The sequence below is a fragment of the Molossus molossus genome, unplaced genomic scaffold (assembly GCF_014108415.1).
Source record: "Molossus molossus isolate mMolMol1 unplaced genomic scaffold, mMolMol1.p scaffold_m16_p_1, whole genome shotgun sequence".
NCBI classification, from domain to species: Eukaryota; Metazoa; Chordata; class Mammalia; order Chiroptera; family Molossidae; genus Molossus; species Molossus molossus.
Genome location: NW_023425344.1, coordinates 115,177,625 through 115,194,392, shown reverse-complemented (window position 1 = coordinate 115,194,392; position 16,768 = coordinate 115,177,625). Strand labels below are relative to the sequence as shown.

The window sequence follows — 16,768 nt, the reverse complement described above, 5'->3', positions numbered from 1 at the left end:
AAACATTGTTTTTTATGTATTGTATTGTAATGACTGTGAATATTTTCTAGTAAATCCTAAATTACACAAAAGCTATCAGGATAAATCTGTTGGCATCTATCAATTTAAGATACTTTTGTTAATGTTTTTTTTTGTCATTAAATAATTTTTTTAAAAAAATTTTCTTTATTGATTTTAGAGAGAGAGGAAGGGAGAGGAAGAGAGATTGAAACATTGATGAGAGAGAACATCGATTGGCCTCCTTCTGCACGCCCCACACTGAGGATCAGGCCCACAACCTGGGCATGTGCCCTGACTTGGAATCGAACCGACGACCTCTTGGTGCATGGGTCGACACTCAACCACTGAGCCACGCCAGCCAGGCTACACACTTTTTGATAGAACTTTTGAGCATTTTTTACTCACTACAGATCAGCCACCTTATAATATTAGTCTTGATGTAGCACATCCAACATGGTGCCTCTGCCCCATCCATCGACTGTGATTCTCTGCTCTGCTGCGTCCCCACATCACACCTGGTTTGAGCTGGTAACAGGTGTTAGCTGGACCAACTAGAGCAGGCAAGCCTTTCGATCTAGTATGTTCTTTTGACCATGATCTTGGAATAACATTTAATAAAATGGTAACATTCGTTCTTGTTAAATCCACCTGCAGCAGACCTGGGTAATAGGAAACAATTTTTTATTTTTTTCAAACAGAAGCAAATCACATTTGTGAGCAAAAAACATCAATTGTGAAGGGGCTTTGTGTTTTTAAAATTTTCTTTTCATAAACTAAAATGTATTTTTCTGGAAATAGATCTAATATACTGCTAAATAAATACTAAATGAGAATAAAGAATCAATGTATATGATAGTACTGTGAACAGAAAGACTAAATTCACAGGCTTTAGACATTCTTATAAATTCTGTTATATGTTTTCAGTCCAAAATCAATTAGTTTTATTCAACAAAATCCTGCCTCGTCATCTGCAGTTCTCTAGGTTTCAGTAATGAGCCAGTCTGAAACTTGACCAGCCAGCCTGCCAAGTGTACACATTATTGTGTCTAATATATTAACTTACAATTGAAAATCTGGGACTGGTGCCCAATATGAATATTCATGCACTTCTTTTTACTCTTTTAACCTATGATCACATATAGCTTTTTATATGTCTTACTAAAATTTGGTATCGATAATACCTTAATATAAAAAGCCTGTATCAGACATGTTCCGTCTGTGAATAATTTGTATGATTTCTTTTAAATTGTTTTATAGCCCTGGCCAGTTTTCTCAGTGGATAGAGCTTCATCTCACGGACTGAAGGGTCGTGGGTTCGATTCTGGTCAAGGGCACATACCTGGGTTGCAGGTTTGATCCCCCACCCTGGTTGGGGTCATGCAGGTGGCAACCAGTCGATGTGTCTCTCTCACATCGATGTTTCTCTGTCTCTTTCCTCTCCTTCCCTCCCACTCTCTCTCAAAAGTCAATGGAAAAAATATCCTCGGGTGAGGATTAACAAAAATAAATAAATAAATAAATAAAATTGTTTTACGTATTTTTCTTAGATTATACAGGGGAGTTGTGATAGTCTCATAGGGACTTAGAGGAGAAATTTTTTAATTTACCTGGTTAGAGGACCTACCCATACTAGGCTTTGACTCAGACTACAGTTGGCCCTTAACAATGTGCCAGGTAGGGGTGCCAACTCCCCACACAGTAAAAAAACCCACAGTTTTTTCTCAGGGCCTGAGGGGGATTGGTTCCAGGACCCGCTGTGAATACCCAAAGCCACAGATGCTCAAGTCCCCATGTAAAATGGCATAGAACAGTCCATACGGTGGGCCCTTCATATCCTCAACTTCCAACCACAGATCAAAAACAGTACAGGTATTTATGGGGGAAAAAATCCACATGCAAGTTGGCCTGTGCAGTTTTAAACCTATGATAGTCAAGGGTCAACTTCTAAGGAAAGGGAGACCACAACTGAAATGGAAGGAGAAACAAGATAATTAACGTTCACAAGCCAGGGTCCAGGAACATTTTCAAGAGTCCATATCACCACAAGCAGGTTCTCCCTCCAGAACTTCACTCGGTGCGAGATGTAATGCCCCTGGTCAGGAAACCAGCATTCACCACGGTACTGTATATGTGCTGAGGTACTAACATAGGCAAGACATGCGTGAACAAATTTATAGTGGGAATTCAGACTCTTAGCCTTAAAACGGTGAGTGTAAGTGTCACAAATTTCTGCCCCATACTTTGGATGTCATCATTCAAAGCTCTTAAGTATTCAGTGGAATTTATTGAATACATTATTACTTCAGTAGTCAATAGAACCCGAAAATTAGTGTGCTAGCTGTCTGTTTTCATGCAGGTATCAGATAATGGTTCTGTCAAAGCACGTCTAGTTTTTGAAAGGAGATTCACTTGGAGTGGTGGTTTCCATCACAGCCATGATCAGTAAGCAGAAAGATCTCATTTAAACTTGAGACAGGAAACTAAAAAGAGATTCAAAGATACAATGAAAGGGTTTTAGCCTATTTTTAAATATATGTACAAAGATGTGGATCATTACATGGTAGTAATCCACCATGGTTTTATTTAGAAAATGGAGGAAATAAAGGTTTCATGTGAAAATTTGAGATTAGTTAACCTGTTATCTCTTTACGCCTCACAAAGTGGAGCTACCCATTTTTTTTTTTTTTTTAAGAAATTGGTTTGCTTTGTGGCATGTTGTAGATAAAATGTGAGCGTCCACTCACCACCAGATAAGAAATCTGCATAACAGAAAGGACCTGCAGAGCAAGAGGGGCAGAGATTTGTCATGTGTGCTGCTGCTGCTCAGCTACTAAAACTGGCTCCCTTGCAAGGGGCATGTAACCGGGTGAGGTCATGTTCCCTGATCTGAAAAGGATGCTTCAAAATAGTATTTTTCTGGCAATAGAAAGTGATGCACAGACAACTCCTGGTTTGGGATAATGTCTCAGAAATCAAAATACTATTATGATCTCACAGGAGTCTCTCGGCTCCACAGAAACTTCTAGATATTTAGCTTTAGGACTCACAGCAGATGCCAGAAACAGCAACTGCACCTGTCTTCTAAGTCCTACTGCCAGGGCCCTGATGAAACGCTGTCCTGTCCCCTCCTGAACGCTTTCACCCCTCACCAGTCAAATGCTGCCTGATGCTCTGTACCCCTCTTGTATGTAGCATCTGTCCCTTTCTACTTTGTGTAGTAGGTATTTGTGTATATGTCTCATCTACTGAGCCCGTCTTTAAACTCCTTACATGCAGAGGGTGCTCAGTAAATATGCATTGATGAGGCAGGTCCTTGTTCTCTAGGTACTCTGCTCTCTGAGTCAGCACAGGTACTGTATGAGGAGACCAGGACACTGAACCACGGCCCTCAGACTTTCAAACCCACTTCCTCATTTATACAGGGATAAAAAATCGATAAGTCAATGCTAGCCATGTTGAATGAATTTCTACATAGCATTTTTGTATTCTGACAAATAGGTATGGGGCACTAATCGGGGGTTTGGCACTCTGAGTACAAAACAGTGCACATTCTGATGAGAAATACACTCTCAACTGGAGGAATGCAGCGTGAAAAGGGCCGTAAACGTAGCTCATAGAAATACTGGAAGTGGGTGAAGGAGGAAGTGGCTAGTTCTGCCTGGTGGCTAATTCACGTCAGGGACCAAGTCCTACAAGGTGAGTCCCAGGACAGGTTCTGGGAGTCTCAGAGGTCAGGTGGCTGAGCGCTCAGAGCCTGTGTGATGGCATCAGAATCCAGCACAGGTATGTGAATGAGACGAGTCCTACTATTCCCTCTCTTGCAGATGTAAGAGCTCCTCTTCCTCCTTAGACCCTTCGGTAGCTGTGAGTTGCTGCTCCTACAGAGTAGACAGGAATTATTTTTTCATGGCTTTCCAATGATACAGAAGCACTTAGCAAAAATCTGTGATCAATTTAGAATAAAAGGTCTAAATGCAGTTGTAGAATGCGCAAAATAAAATTCTGGTTATGAATGAAACTTTGTCTGAGATTATGGTGGTAAAATCCTCTCAGTCCTAATATTTCTACATTGAATCATTCAACAAATAAGCATCGGGTGTCTGGGGTGTGCCAGTTTCTGCTCTAGGAGTTGGAGGTCCAGTCCTTAGCTCCCATCAGCCTCCTCTACTGACCTTTACCAGAAGCAAGATGCAAATGTCGGGAAACAGTCTGACAGCACTGTTTTCACAGTGATATTTACCAGGCATTCAGACACCAAAAGTTGAATGGCAGAGTGAAGCGGAGAAATGAGATGTCTTTCTGGACAGTCCAGCTGGGAATTTCATTTGGGAGGGGCAGGGCCCAAACTCTTTCCCGTATCCTCTGAATAATTTAAGCCCTTCTCTGAGCCCTCTTTACTATGAGGTGCTAGGCATTTTGAAAAGCAGTAGTACAAATAAAAATAATACTTCCTATTTTTCTCTCCAGGAGAAAAACTAATCCCGAATCCTTGCGTTTCTAATATGGTTTAGAAAAACCTGAAGTAGTGTCAAGTTTGTAAAGTGATAAATATAACTGAGAATAAGCTATTAGAATGCATCTTACTTAAGTGAGGTTTCCTTCTGACCTTTTTTTAAATGAAAGTTGACCACTTACATTTCTTCATATTAAAGTTACCATTTTAAAGTTATGTTATGACCAACAGTAAATGACCTAATAGTTTAGATTATGACTAATGAGTTTTGTTTTTGTTTTTGTTTTTGTTTTCTTTTTGGTGGTACATACCCCTAGAGGGAACCGAACCTGGGACTCTCTGGTGCGCAGGCCAACGCTCCTCTGGTGCGCAGGCCAACGCTCAACCGCTGAGCCAAACTGGCCAGGGCTGACTAATGAGTTTTTATCTACTGGACAAGAGTTTATTGAGTGCCTACTATGTGCCAGGGCCTAGAGATACAAAGTCAGAGTTCCAGGCATCAGGAAGGACTGCAGTCTAATAAATAATTAGAATACAGTGTAATAAGTACAAACATATAAGCATGTCACATAATTACCAGTGACAAAAGAGCACACAGCCGCCTTCTTGGGTCAGAAGGAGTTAGGAGTCTTTGGAAAGGAAATGATGTGAGCTGGGTGGAAAGGTGAAAAGGAGAGTTGTAAACATCCATGCCGTGATGACAGAGAATGTATTATTAGTGTCTGAGCATCTACAGTAGCGTTCAAGTTGAAAGACACCTTATAGATCTTCTGACCCCGTGTCCCAGTCATGAAATCCCTGACAGGGAAGCAGTGCGACTGGAGCATTGGTTTTCCACGGGTGTCCTGGGCGTAGCTTCAGGTTCCTCCCCACTGTGAGGGTCAGGTGGATTTAAACTGCCTGGGGCACCTGTCCATCATTTATATTTATTTCATACATTAGTTTACATGAGTTTTCATTGGAGAAAAATAATACAGTTCTGCAGCTAAAAATCACTGGCCTACTACAAAATGCATGGGACCTGTGGGAGAGCCCCATATTTGTGTCCTTAGGCAAATGAAATTAAGTTGTTTAATGTAGGAGAAAGTGATCTGTCAACTGTAATGCACTGAGTATATTTAAATTATTTTTAAGTCATTTGGGCCTGAGTACCTTCATTTAAAAAATGAGGGTGTTTCTCCCAGGAGTTTCAAGTCCCCTGTAGCTCTAGAATTATATTGTTTTGTGATTGTCCAGCTTTCCCTTGACTATTTCTAAGACAAGAATGCTTTTTCAGTGTACTCCTTTCCATTGCTTTTGAGAAGACTTAACATTGAAATTGGAGCATCTTGTTTTGTGAATTATAGCTAGTAATTGGTTTTGTAAATTGCAAATACTGACACACAAAGCTGAGACGTGTGGTTCGTAGGCTGTGGACATTGCAATAGCTAGTAATGTGTTTTTGTTGCACATATGCCCAAAGTCAAATGCTTCAAAACTTGCTTTTAATAAAATATTTATGTTCTTTTGGTAGCCAGAAGTGCAACTTGCTGAAGGCTTTGAAGTGTTTATGCCTAAATCTCAGCTGGACTCTATATTGTCAAACTACACTCGCTCAGGAAGCCTTCTGTTTAGAAAACTGGTGTGTGCATTTTTTGATGACAAGACTTTGGCTAACTCCTTACCCAATGGGAAGAGGAAAAGAGGACTCAATGACAACCGGAAAGGACTAGACCAAAATATTGTGGGTGCAATAAAAGGTTGGTCTGCATCATTTCATTTTTGGGTTCTTTGTTGAGCTTTGCTTCATTCCATAAAGATGCAGCTGAAATTGTAGTAGACTAAGTAGTGGCTCATTTAACAGACTATTGTCAGTTTACCCACTGGCATGGCTTTTGAGTGTGAGCTCTGTAACTCAACACCCCAAATACCACTAGAATGTGCTAATTTGAGGTGATATGATATTCATCTGTTAAAGTCACAATTTAAGAGCTAGATCAATCTGCTGCAGAACCAAAAAGTAGTAGTTTCTTAATTGATTTTTAAAATGAAAGTATTTTTTTCTCTCAGTAATTTCTAACTAAGAAGTTCATCAAATATGATTTCAACTTAAATTTTTTATTATAAATATGAATAAAGCTATGATACTTTTTTTGAAAATTAAGTAAAACAGTTCTCTCCAAAGGTCAGAAGTTGCTTTTAGAAGGCCATTGCTTCTAAAGACATTTTAAATGTAAGCAAACCCACTGTGAAACCCTACCCTGGGCATCTATCTCTACACACTCCTGGTCTCCTCTGCTTTTCTGGCTTTGTGACATGGAGTCATGCCAATTACATGCAAAGAAGACCATGGGTTTCTTCCTTTTAACACCTGTGAACACGTGTCTGAATTCCACTGCATTACAATAGCCATGCAGGTACATGTATGAGTAGATATTCATTTATATCCAGTTCCACATCCTAGACCTATTTCTTAATTTAAAAATGGTTTTACTTGGGTCTCTGATAAATGCTATTTTAGCTAATAGAGGTATATGTTATTTTTTTTAAATGAATTCTCAAATATAAACACAACTACCATGAAAATGAAATTGTATATCAGGACTTAATTAATACTAGAATCACTGCGTCACTTCCTTTTTGACTTGATCCTTCCCTCCCCCGCCCTGCACCCATTACTCTGCAAAATGAGTAAATTAATTTGATAGTACTTAAAGGATACCTGGAAACCCACAATTAATTTTACAAAGTAAGCCAATTTTTAAACAGAGTCAGCAAGTTCCAGACACCCTTTGTTCATGAAGGACATAAGCCTTCATTAATAGAAAATTTTTCATTCTCCAACAGAATTTTTTTTCACTTAAAAGTGACAGTTGAGTTGTACTAAGAAATGCAACAGAGATACCATAATCCGTGTCATTTCTGGAAAGACTGATTCAGCCTGAAGTGACACTAAAAACAAGATGAGAGAATTTGAAAACTGGTCAGGGGAGTAACTAGGACTTGCTGATGTGAAGAAGGGTCCCATGTCGACTGAATGTGGCCACCTGCTAGGGACATGAAGGCCACAGTGCTGGCGCTTTTCATTGCTGACACTTTTAAACACACTGAAATGTAGCCAGGGGGCTTTAAGTTTCTCTTTTTCAGGACTGTATGTTAAGATTATGAAAGTGTTTGGAAGTTGGGGAACCATAAATGACCATGTTCCAGTTTAATAACAATAGAAATTACCCTAATAATAGATGGTAATGAAATACATCATTCCAAGTAGACTAGTAGGGGTTTACGCTACCGTTTTCCATTTAGACTGGACATTATACAGTAGTTTGAAAAAGTGTAGTACAAACAGAAATAAAGGAGATATCTTATTTTCTTCATAGCCCTACTCTTTAGCTAGAAATAAATATGGCAATGAGGTGTTTGCTCCCAGTGCATAATAAACCAGATTATTCAAGTCAAAGAAAAAGTTTCTAAACGCTATTTATATTGTTGAATTAAATCTGCATTAAAATTCTTTTAGAACAACAAAATAACTATGAAGCAGACAGAAATCTACCCATAAGCGACAAACAACCTAAGTCAATAAATATTGTATATTCACTTGTTTCTATGCAGTGTGTGTCATAGACATTTTGTTTCTTTTTCCTGATTACAGAAATAATACATGCTTGTAAAAATTCCACACCGTAAAAATAGTATGGAAAGCTGAAAGGCCTCCATAATTTCCCCCTGCAGAGGTTGCTGCGTACTTCCCTGCAGTCTTTTTCGTAAAGTGTGAATGTGGTCTCAGGTTTGTCTTTTTTTTTTTAACCTCACCTGAGGTCTTTTTTTTTTTTTTTTTTTTTTTTTTTGGCGTTTATCTTCAGATAGAGCAAGAGGGAGAAAGGGAGGAAAAGAGAGAGAGAAACATCGATGTGAGAGAGACACATTGACTGGTTGCCACCCATACGACCCCAACCAGGGCTGGGGACAACTGCAACCGAGGTACGTGCCCTTAACGGGAACCAAACCCAGGACTCTCTGGTTTACGGGCCGAAGCTCTAACCGCTGAGCTCAGGTTTGTCTTTCTTACAAGAATATTCTATCTGCACTGGTCAGCCAGCATCCTCCCTGGATGGACTCTGATAGTTTCTTGTGAGCATCTTGAGGACAGCTTGGTCTTAAATGTTTTTTATTGCTTGTTACACTCTACTAAGAGCTTTGTACAGAGTAGGGTTTCTGAAAATATAAATTGGGTGAATGAAGAGACATAGGTTTTTATTTTTCATCTTGACTTTGGCCTTAATTTATTGACCTAATGGGTCTAGAACTCAACATGTATCCTCATGTCTTCTAACAACTCATTTGTAATGATCAACATCAAAACATTGTTATAAATGTCTACCAGTTAATAAAATGCCATGAAAGCAAAGAACGGGAAACCAAAATTGAATATAAATTTGAATACACTTCTCTTAATTTCCTAATACTTTTTTTCCTTTACATATTATACATTAAGTTTATTAACCCACATATTGCAATATGAAATGATTTTGGAAGTGGCTATTAAAGGTCTTTTAGAATAACTATATTCAGTTTTTCTTGCTAATGATAGAGATAAAAATAAAATTTTTTTCTCTAAACCACGTCTTTTGATTCTGAACAAACTGGGAAAGTGATAAAATAGTTTATTTCTACAGAACAGTGGCAAGGCACTATTGCTGTCTATCACATACTTTGAAAAGATTTTGCAAATACTAAATATTCAGTCTTTCTCTGCCCTTTGAGATAGTGCACCAATACTGTATTTATGTGAAAGGTTCTACAACCTAGGAATATGTGAAGACTGGTAGATTTTATAACATCTTAGAAGTAAAAATGACAATGGAGACCGGATTTTGTTGCAGAGTGATTAGGTTGGCTAAGACAGCGGTGAGGAAAAGGGTGAATGGAAACCTGTAAAATGCTGATGGGAAAAATAGGAACAGAAATGGACTGAAAAAGGAAAGCGTTTATTCTGCAATAAATACAGAGCTCCTTGTAGTGATAATTAATATCCCCCATGACAGAATCTTAAAAATAAAATATAATCCTCTTTGTAGAGATGACATTTTCACATTGTCTCATTTGTTTTATGGTGGCTAACAGTTATTGGTAATTCATTAAAAATTCACTTATAGGGACCTGGCCGGTTTTGCTTAGTGGTTAGAGCATCAGACCATGGACTGAAGGGTCTTGGGTTCGATTCCAGTCAAGGGCATGTACCTGGGTTGCAGGGGTCGTGTGGGAGACAATCAATTGATGTATCTCTCTCTCTCCCTCACTCCCTCCCTTCCACCCTATCTTAAAAAAAAATATATATATATATATATATATATATATATATATATATATCTATCTCAATGGGAAAATATCCTCAGGTGAGGATTAATAACAACCACAAAAAATTCACTTTTAGGTATTACCCAAGGATCCTTAATTAGAAACACCTGAATACTTTGCATTCCACTGGGAAGAAGCAGCGTATTCTCTTATTGAGTGGAGCCTGAGGTCTTGGTGCTGAGGATAGTTTAGCATCTTGGATTTAATTTGGAATTGATTTTACAGCCAGCACATGGATGGAGGTCAGTGCCCAGGTACGCTCTACTCACTTTGTGCTGTACCTGCTGAAGACTATCCGATTCTTGCTATCATATACCAGGAGACCATGAGTTTGACTAACGAGAGCCATCTAATAGAGATGGAACCATTGGATCTTTGAATGCTCTTAGGAAAATATAGTTATGGCAAAGCCATCTTTAGAATCTGGGTTATGATATTTAGTTCAGCTTCATAGGCATTAGCTGAGAAAGTTTTGTTAGTATCAAACTACACCAGATTCTTGAATCCTCTTACATTCAAGGAAACTACAAATGCTTGTCGAGTCAAAGAGCTGGTCAACTGCCTGAGGCAACAAATGCTTGCAGCACACTCTACTGCTCTCCCGGGGCAGGCAGTGCTGCTCTGCCAAGGCAGACAGCGGGTCCAGAACCGCCCTGGGAGGGAGCACTGATTGGTTGGTGGTACTCCAGGCTCTGACCTGTGCTTAGAAGATTAGAAAGCCTGCCGACATTTGACACCCCCTTTCATCGGCTCTGCCGAACAGACCACCAAAACCTCGCACTTCAGCAACTCTCAAGGCTTGCAGGGTCCATATTTGTCATTTCAGAATACCTTTCTTTTCTACTTTTTACCGCCTATCATTGTTTATTTCCTTAGATTTAATCAAGAGATGTGAATAGCTGTTTTCTATCTTATTTCACATAGGCTTAAATGAATTTGGTTGGGGTATAATTTACATCTGATTTGTTACTTCTTGATAGTAACTTCTGGATTTTCCCAGAACTGTCTGAGAATGAGTCCAAAACATCGCCTTACGTTTGAATATTCTTACAATGTTGATTTCTTTTTCACTTATAGGAAAGGAACCTAAGGCCATGAGAAATTAAACTTACTTAAATTAACTTATAAACAGCTAGTAAGTGGTAAAGCCAGCATTTAATCTCAGGCTTCTCTGACCCAAAGCCACAGTCTAACTTCACTCCGTTTATGAGGAGCATTTGAGAATAAAGAGAGAACGATATCCCAATCTTAAATTTCTATTTTAAAATTTAGCATTTTGGATTCTTTGTGAATTTCACTAGAAGGCTGTCATACCAATTACTTAAAACAGCTAGTCGGTTCTTGTGTCATACAAAGCATACTCAGAGTGAATTTGGAGGTAAAGTACAGCCATGCCTCAGTTTATTCACCAGTTTCAGGGGCTGGTCTTCCCTTGAAAACGAGAATCAGCCCCATCATGCGGGGGAGGAAAACCTAAGTGTGATCCGTTCTCTCAGAAAGGACACACTTCTGAGACTCCAGGACACAGAACCACAAAGAAAGAGTTTGGAAGTCACACTCATGTAAGTAGTCTTTCAAAGGATGTAAATTAAATTCTAGTGTAATTGTTTGGCAGTTGGAACCCATTGATGAATGCTTTAATTTAAAAGTCCTTTTGGAAGATGAATAATCATTGTCAGCTTATCTGTTCATATTTTTACATATCAGATGAGCTTAAAACAGGACAGAACTGCATAATATATGACAACAAAATAATTTGTAGCAACTATATAATGACGTCAGATGCATAGCTGGTCTCTCAGCTCTGTCTGTAACTATGACCTAGTGATCTAAGAAGTGTCTTCCCACTTCCGTGTGGCCCAGTGACAGAAGGGGGTGTTGAGTCTTGGCCATTATGTTTGAAGAGCATATGTTCAATCCCTTCACTGCTCTCCTAGTCTAGTGTGCAGTGGAATTACCTGAGGTATTGGTTCAAAATTCAGATTTGTGGGTCGTACCCTCAGAAGTGATTTCATAGGTGCAGGGAAGTCCCAGAAATCTGACTTTTGAACAAGCCACTGCGGCGACTGACACAGGTTGTTTTCCAACCTCCCTGGAGAAGCAGTGCCACCCAGCTCCTGATCCTAGCAACTCTTCCCACGAGTCACATCTATGTGGGCAGCATACAGCGTTCTCCTGTGAACCTGTTCCTTGCTCTGTTTCTTAAGCATACCCCATTTTCTGAAGGCTGCCCTTCTTCTCTCTTGAAACAAATGGGAAGACAGCATGTGTCAGCAGCCCTCATACTTGGAACCTCTGGGATTTAAAATGATATTTTCTGTTGTGTCACCAAGGATCCTGGCTTCAGAAAACTGCAGTGCCCGCCAGGACCACACTGATAACTGCCTGGTTCACCAGGCTGCACGGAAGGCGGTGCAGACGGCAAATGGGCAGACGGGCACATCGCCAAGCAAATGCCGTGCTGCCTTCCTTACAGCCTTATCATTTCAGCCTGGAAACAATGCAGTCTCCACTCTAGGCCAGCTCCCAGCCAGGCTCCCTGATGCATATTGGAAACCAGGTTTCTTCACCAAACAACGTGATACAGAAGACATGGTCTTTGCTGCTTTTCTGATACTGGATGAGTCACGAGAACACGCTTACGAGAACACCAAAGCGTGTGCAGGATTTTCATTGACCTTGCGAACTTGCCAGTCCTCAGCAAGCATGAAACTTCTGTTCATAGCACTAGTGTTTACCGTCCACCTGCTGTGAGTCAGGAACTGGTGACATGAAGACAAGGAAGACTTGGCCCCTGACCTTAAAGAATGTGCATGCTGTGGACACGTCAACAGCGAGCCACCGTACGGAAGCATACTGCCACACGGAAAGATGTCAGTGTCAGGGCCGTTACGGGATGGAGGGGAAAGCATGGACGATGCAGATCCCTAAGAGAAGACTTCAAGAAATAGTGTCATCTGACCTAGACCTTGAAGGATGAACAGTGTATCAGATGCAAAGAAAATGGAAAAGGCTTAATCACAGGATAAGTTGAATGAAGCTTAAATAAAGCTTGAGGTCAAAGTCTCTTGCCTCCAGAATTGTGTCTATTCTAAGAGATGGAGCTTGAGTCCTTAGTAACCTGTTTACCTTCGGGTGGTTAACTTCCTGAATATAGATGCCAATGAAATGGACTCAAACACAGTCTACACACAGGGATTTTCAACCAGAGCTGTGCTTTTTAAAGTGGCTTCTGAAAGCTTCCTAGGACTCACCCCAGACCTGATGAATCAGAACCCTTGGGGTCGGGGCCATAGCCAGTCGAAAGCCTGTCCCTGCTTGTCACTGGCTTTCCCTAAGCACAGAAATGGAATCTTCTCTTCCTCAATTTATAGGTCCATCTTCTTGGTACAGAAGGAGGGAATAGAAATGTGAAGTTCGTTAAGAGGAAGGTTGTGGCTCTTCTTGATCTTTCTTTGGCCTGTCATATAATGGATGAGAACCAGTTATGGATTAATTGACAAGGATTCAACTGACTCCCCGTTACTGAATTCTAAACAAAACCTGCATTTTAACACCACTGTCAGGGTTGACAAAAACAGCTTTCTGTCAAAAGAGAGATGTTTCTGCAGCACAGACAGGCCGACATGACTGTGCACTGCACAGCATTACAAGTACCCTCCCGTTGTTGTTGGCATGTTTATTGAGACAGTTTCTGGCAGGTGCCAGCAAAACGTCCTGAGGAAGGAGCACCTCTCCGACAATGGCCACCTACGGGCTCTCGCTGACTGCAAACGTAGACAGCAGTATTTTTTGCACAGCCCATCCTTTTCCTTTAAATCCCTGAATTGTTTGGCTGGTCTAAGATGCTCACCAGCATCTCTAGGTGATGTCACATCTCACGTAGTTTCTTTTCCATGGCAGGGAGGCAGAATGGTGCATTCTGTAGAATTGGCCAAATCACATTCTTTATAGCTTTTCTCTAGGACCTAAAGTTGATACAAGTAATCTGGCAAATGTTTCAGTTCCATGAACAGTTATTGATTATCTCATACAAGTTGTGCATCAAAAATCTGAGAGACTCAAGAACTGAACTTTGCTTATATTTTTGCCCTAAAAGTGCATATGCAAATGATCAGGGCATGTTTGTAATCACTGTAGTACTATGGGCTAATGGTAAACTCACAAAAAGAGTAAGGATATATGTCAGCTTCCATTGAGAAAACCCCTTAAAGGTCCACAGGCCTTCATTAATCTTGAACTGGCAGCTGCATCGGGTTGGGCTGCCTTAAAGACGTCTTTCTGTAAGAGCAAGCATGGCTGCATCTGTCCTTGAAGAGAGAGGTGCTGCCTCTTGGAATTTGTCAGGTCTTCCCGCTGACTGCTCCATACTGTCAGATCTTACACTGACCGTGTTTCCAGGCTCTTTCTGGCATCTGGCTCTTGGTTAGACCTTGATACCTCTCCACGTTCAGCTCCTGGTATTACTCAGAACCTTGGTGTCTCCTCATCAGCCCCGCCCTTTGACGCAGAGTAAATCCACTATTGGTTATTTTAGGTAGTTCCTTCCCCACACCTCTCTATCACCACGTGCACTTATTTTGGGTCAGCTCGTTGGGTACAACAAAGTGGGGACAAATCCAAGTAGAAATGTGGACAGAAATAAGGAGCAAATGACAGTGAGGACTAGGACATGCAGGACATGCCAACTTAACTGTGGGGCTTGGGGTCTGTCCTGGCCTCTTTCTAAAGAAGCAGGTGTGGTCCTTCTTACCCACAGTGCATCACCTGAAAGGTGGCATGGGCTTCTGACAACAGCGCCCCCTGGCAGCCACGTCATTTTTGACAAAGACATCAACATTCTCCTACTTCGCAGGTTTGAAAGCTCAGGATCAACATTAGTGCCTTTTTCTCCCTTTACTGCTAATCCTGCTCGGTAACCCGGCCCTGTCAGTTCTTTGCATCCTTCCTTGTTCACCATCCTAGTCCAGCTGTGTACCACCTTGTCCCTGAAGTTCTGCAATAACTCTGTATTAGTTTCAGGTGTACAACATGATTTAGTATTTGTATGTATTGCAAAATGATCACCACAGTATGTCTTGTTAACATCCATCACCATAAAACACTCTAAATACCCTCCCTGCCCCTCATTTTTTCCTTCCAGTCCATTCTGTATGTTAACAGCCAAGTAACATTTGTAAAACAAGATATTGTAACCTTTTTCTACTTAATTCCTTTTGCCCATTAAATCAAGTTCAAACTCGAGCCTTTTCTAGACTTCCCATAACTGACTCTTCTCTCCTTGCCGCTGTATTTCCCAGTGCTCCTACCCAGTGAACCAGCTCCTGCTGACACTATTCCCCAAGCTTCACATGCTCATTTCGAACTTGGAGTTACACTGTGTGTCCCAGGGTACAGTGCTCACCTGTCTTTGTAGACGAATCCAACTCATTCTTTATGGTTCAGCCCAAGTCTCATTGCCTCTATTGTGAGACTTTCTCCAAATGCCCTAGCCTGCCTTGACTTCCCCTTTCTCCAAATTCCTACAGCACGTTACCTTTTCATAGTCCAGCAATACATCTGGATTAACCCTTTATTTGGCTATTCTTGGTTTATGAGGAGGATGACTATATCATTTGTTTCCCCAATAGACACTTTTGAGAGCGAAAATGATGCTGTCAGTCATTTCACTGGGAAAACAGGCATTTCGAACTGTCTTGAGAAAATCAAGATATGGGGTCTTTCTAGTTGTGTTTGGATGTCTTGTCTTCCCAACAACCATACGTTCCTGTGGGGCGGAGTCCACGTTCTGTAGCTGATGCCTGTGCTGAAACAGTGCCACTCGCAGAACTAACGATTAATAAATACAGTCGGCCCTTGTTTATCACAGTTAGTCAGTTCCAGAATCTACCGCGATAAATGAATTTCTGCGAATAGGATTCTTTATTTATTTACAGTCGTCCCTCGCCACTTCGCACTTCTGCTATCGCAGATTTTAAAACCGAAGCACGAAGTGGCGAGGGACGACTGTACAGGAAGGAGGGATGGAGGGAATCAGGCAGTCAATTTCTCATCACTGAAAACGGTGGTTTCTTAAAAATCAGAACTCCACTCCACTGCGGTGATGTATGCAGGACACGAATAGCAAAATAGCCACACAGCTTCTCTGTGACAAGTTGGAAGAGGGTAGCTGAAATTCAGACAGGCAGAATATAAGTCTGAAGACTTGAAGAGACAACAGCAACAGACAGATGGAGTGGTGCACAGCATTACAGATGGTACAGATCCTGACTATTAAAAATATCAAGGGGATCTGCACATAAACCCAGTTTGTATTCAACTGGGGGCTCTGAAAACGCTGATTAGTGTTAATTATCAAAGAGGAACATATGCACTCTGCAATATGGAAGATATCATTTATCATGCATTTACACATACCAGAGAGGAATCATCTTCAAAAGGTTGAAGTATAATCATTGCATTTTGGGATTTTGATTTAAATACACCCAATAATAAAATCCATAATCAGGCTTAACGTGCCATTTCTTGTTTTTACCATCTCAAGACTTGATAAGAACTCCGTGTTCTTATACATCTTTGTGTTTTTTAAACATCATCACAGCAACTTTGTGCCTCAAAGAGAGAGTATCAAAGAAATGTTTGAGAACTTTTATAATCAGCCTCAAAATGTGAGCCCAAAATTTTCCTAGAGCTGATCTCAATCAGTAAGGAGGTGCCACCATTCAAGTAGAATGGAAAAGACAACCTTTCCTCTGAGGCCTCAGCCTGGTCCGAACACTCAGCATCTTCACCCTGATGGTGGCAGGGATTGTGGGTGGGTGTGTGGACCTGATGACCATCCTCGTAGGCGAGACCCCATCACCACCACACTCTCCTGACTCATCATTCTTTCTCTTACAACCTTGGCCATCTCTGAATTGGGGTAGTTGTGAGGGTCAGGAGGGCACCTGAACTCCTGACTGTCATAGCTCACTC

At 40.8% G+C, this 16,768-nt stretch overlaps 1 protein-coding gene across 3 annotated transcripts in view; it reads left to right on the top strand.

Annotated features, from left to right (window-relative positions):
* BEND7 (BEN domain containing 7) overlaps positions 1 to 16,768 on the top strand; it is an 80,178-nt gene that overhangs the window by 39,141 nt on the left and 24,269 nt on the right. For all 3 annotated transcript variants that reach the window (XM_036273808.1, XM_036273807.1, XM_036273806.1), the window contains one exon: positions 5,967 to 6,192. In XM_036273808.1, coding sequence (XP_036129701.1) covers positions 5,967 to 6,192 — 226 coding nt within the window. The remainder of the gene's footprint in view (positions 1 to 5,966; positions 6,193 to 16,768) is intronic.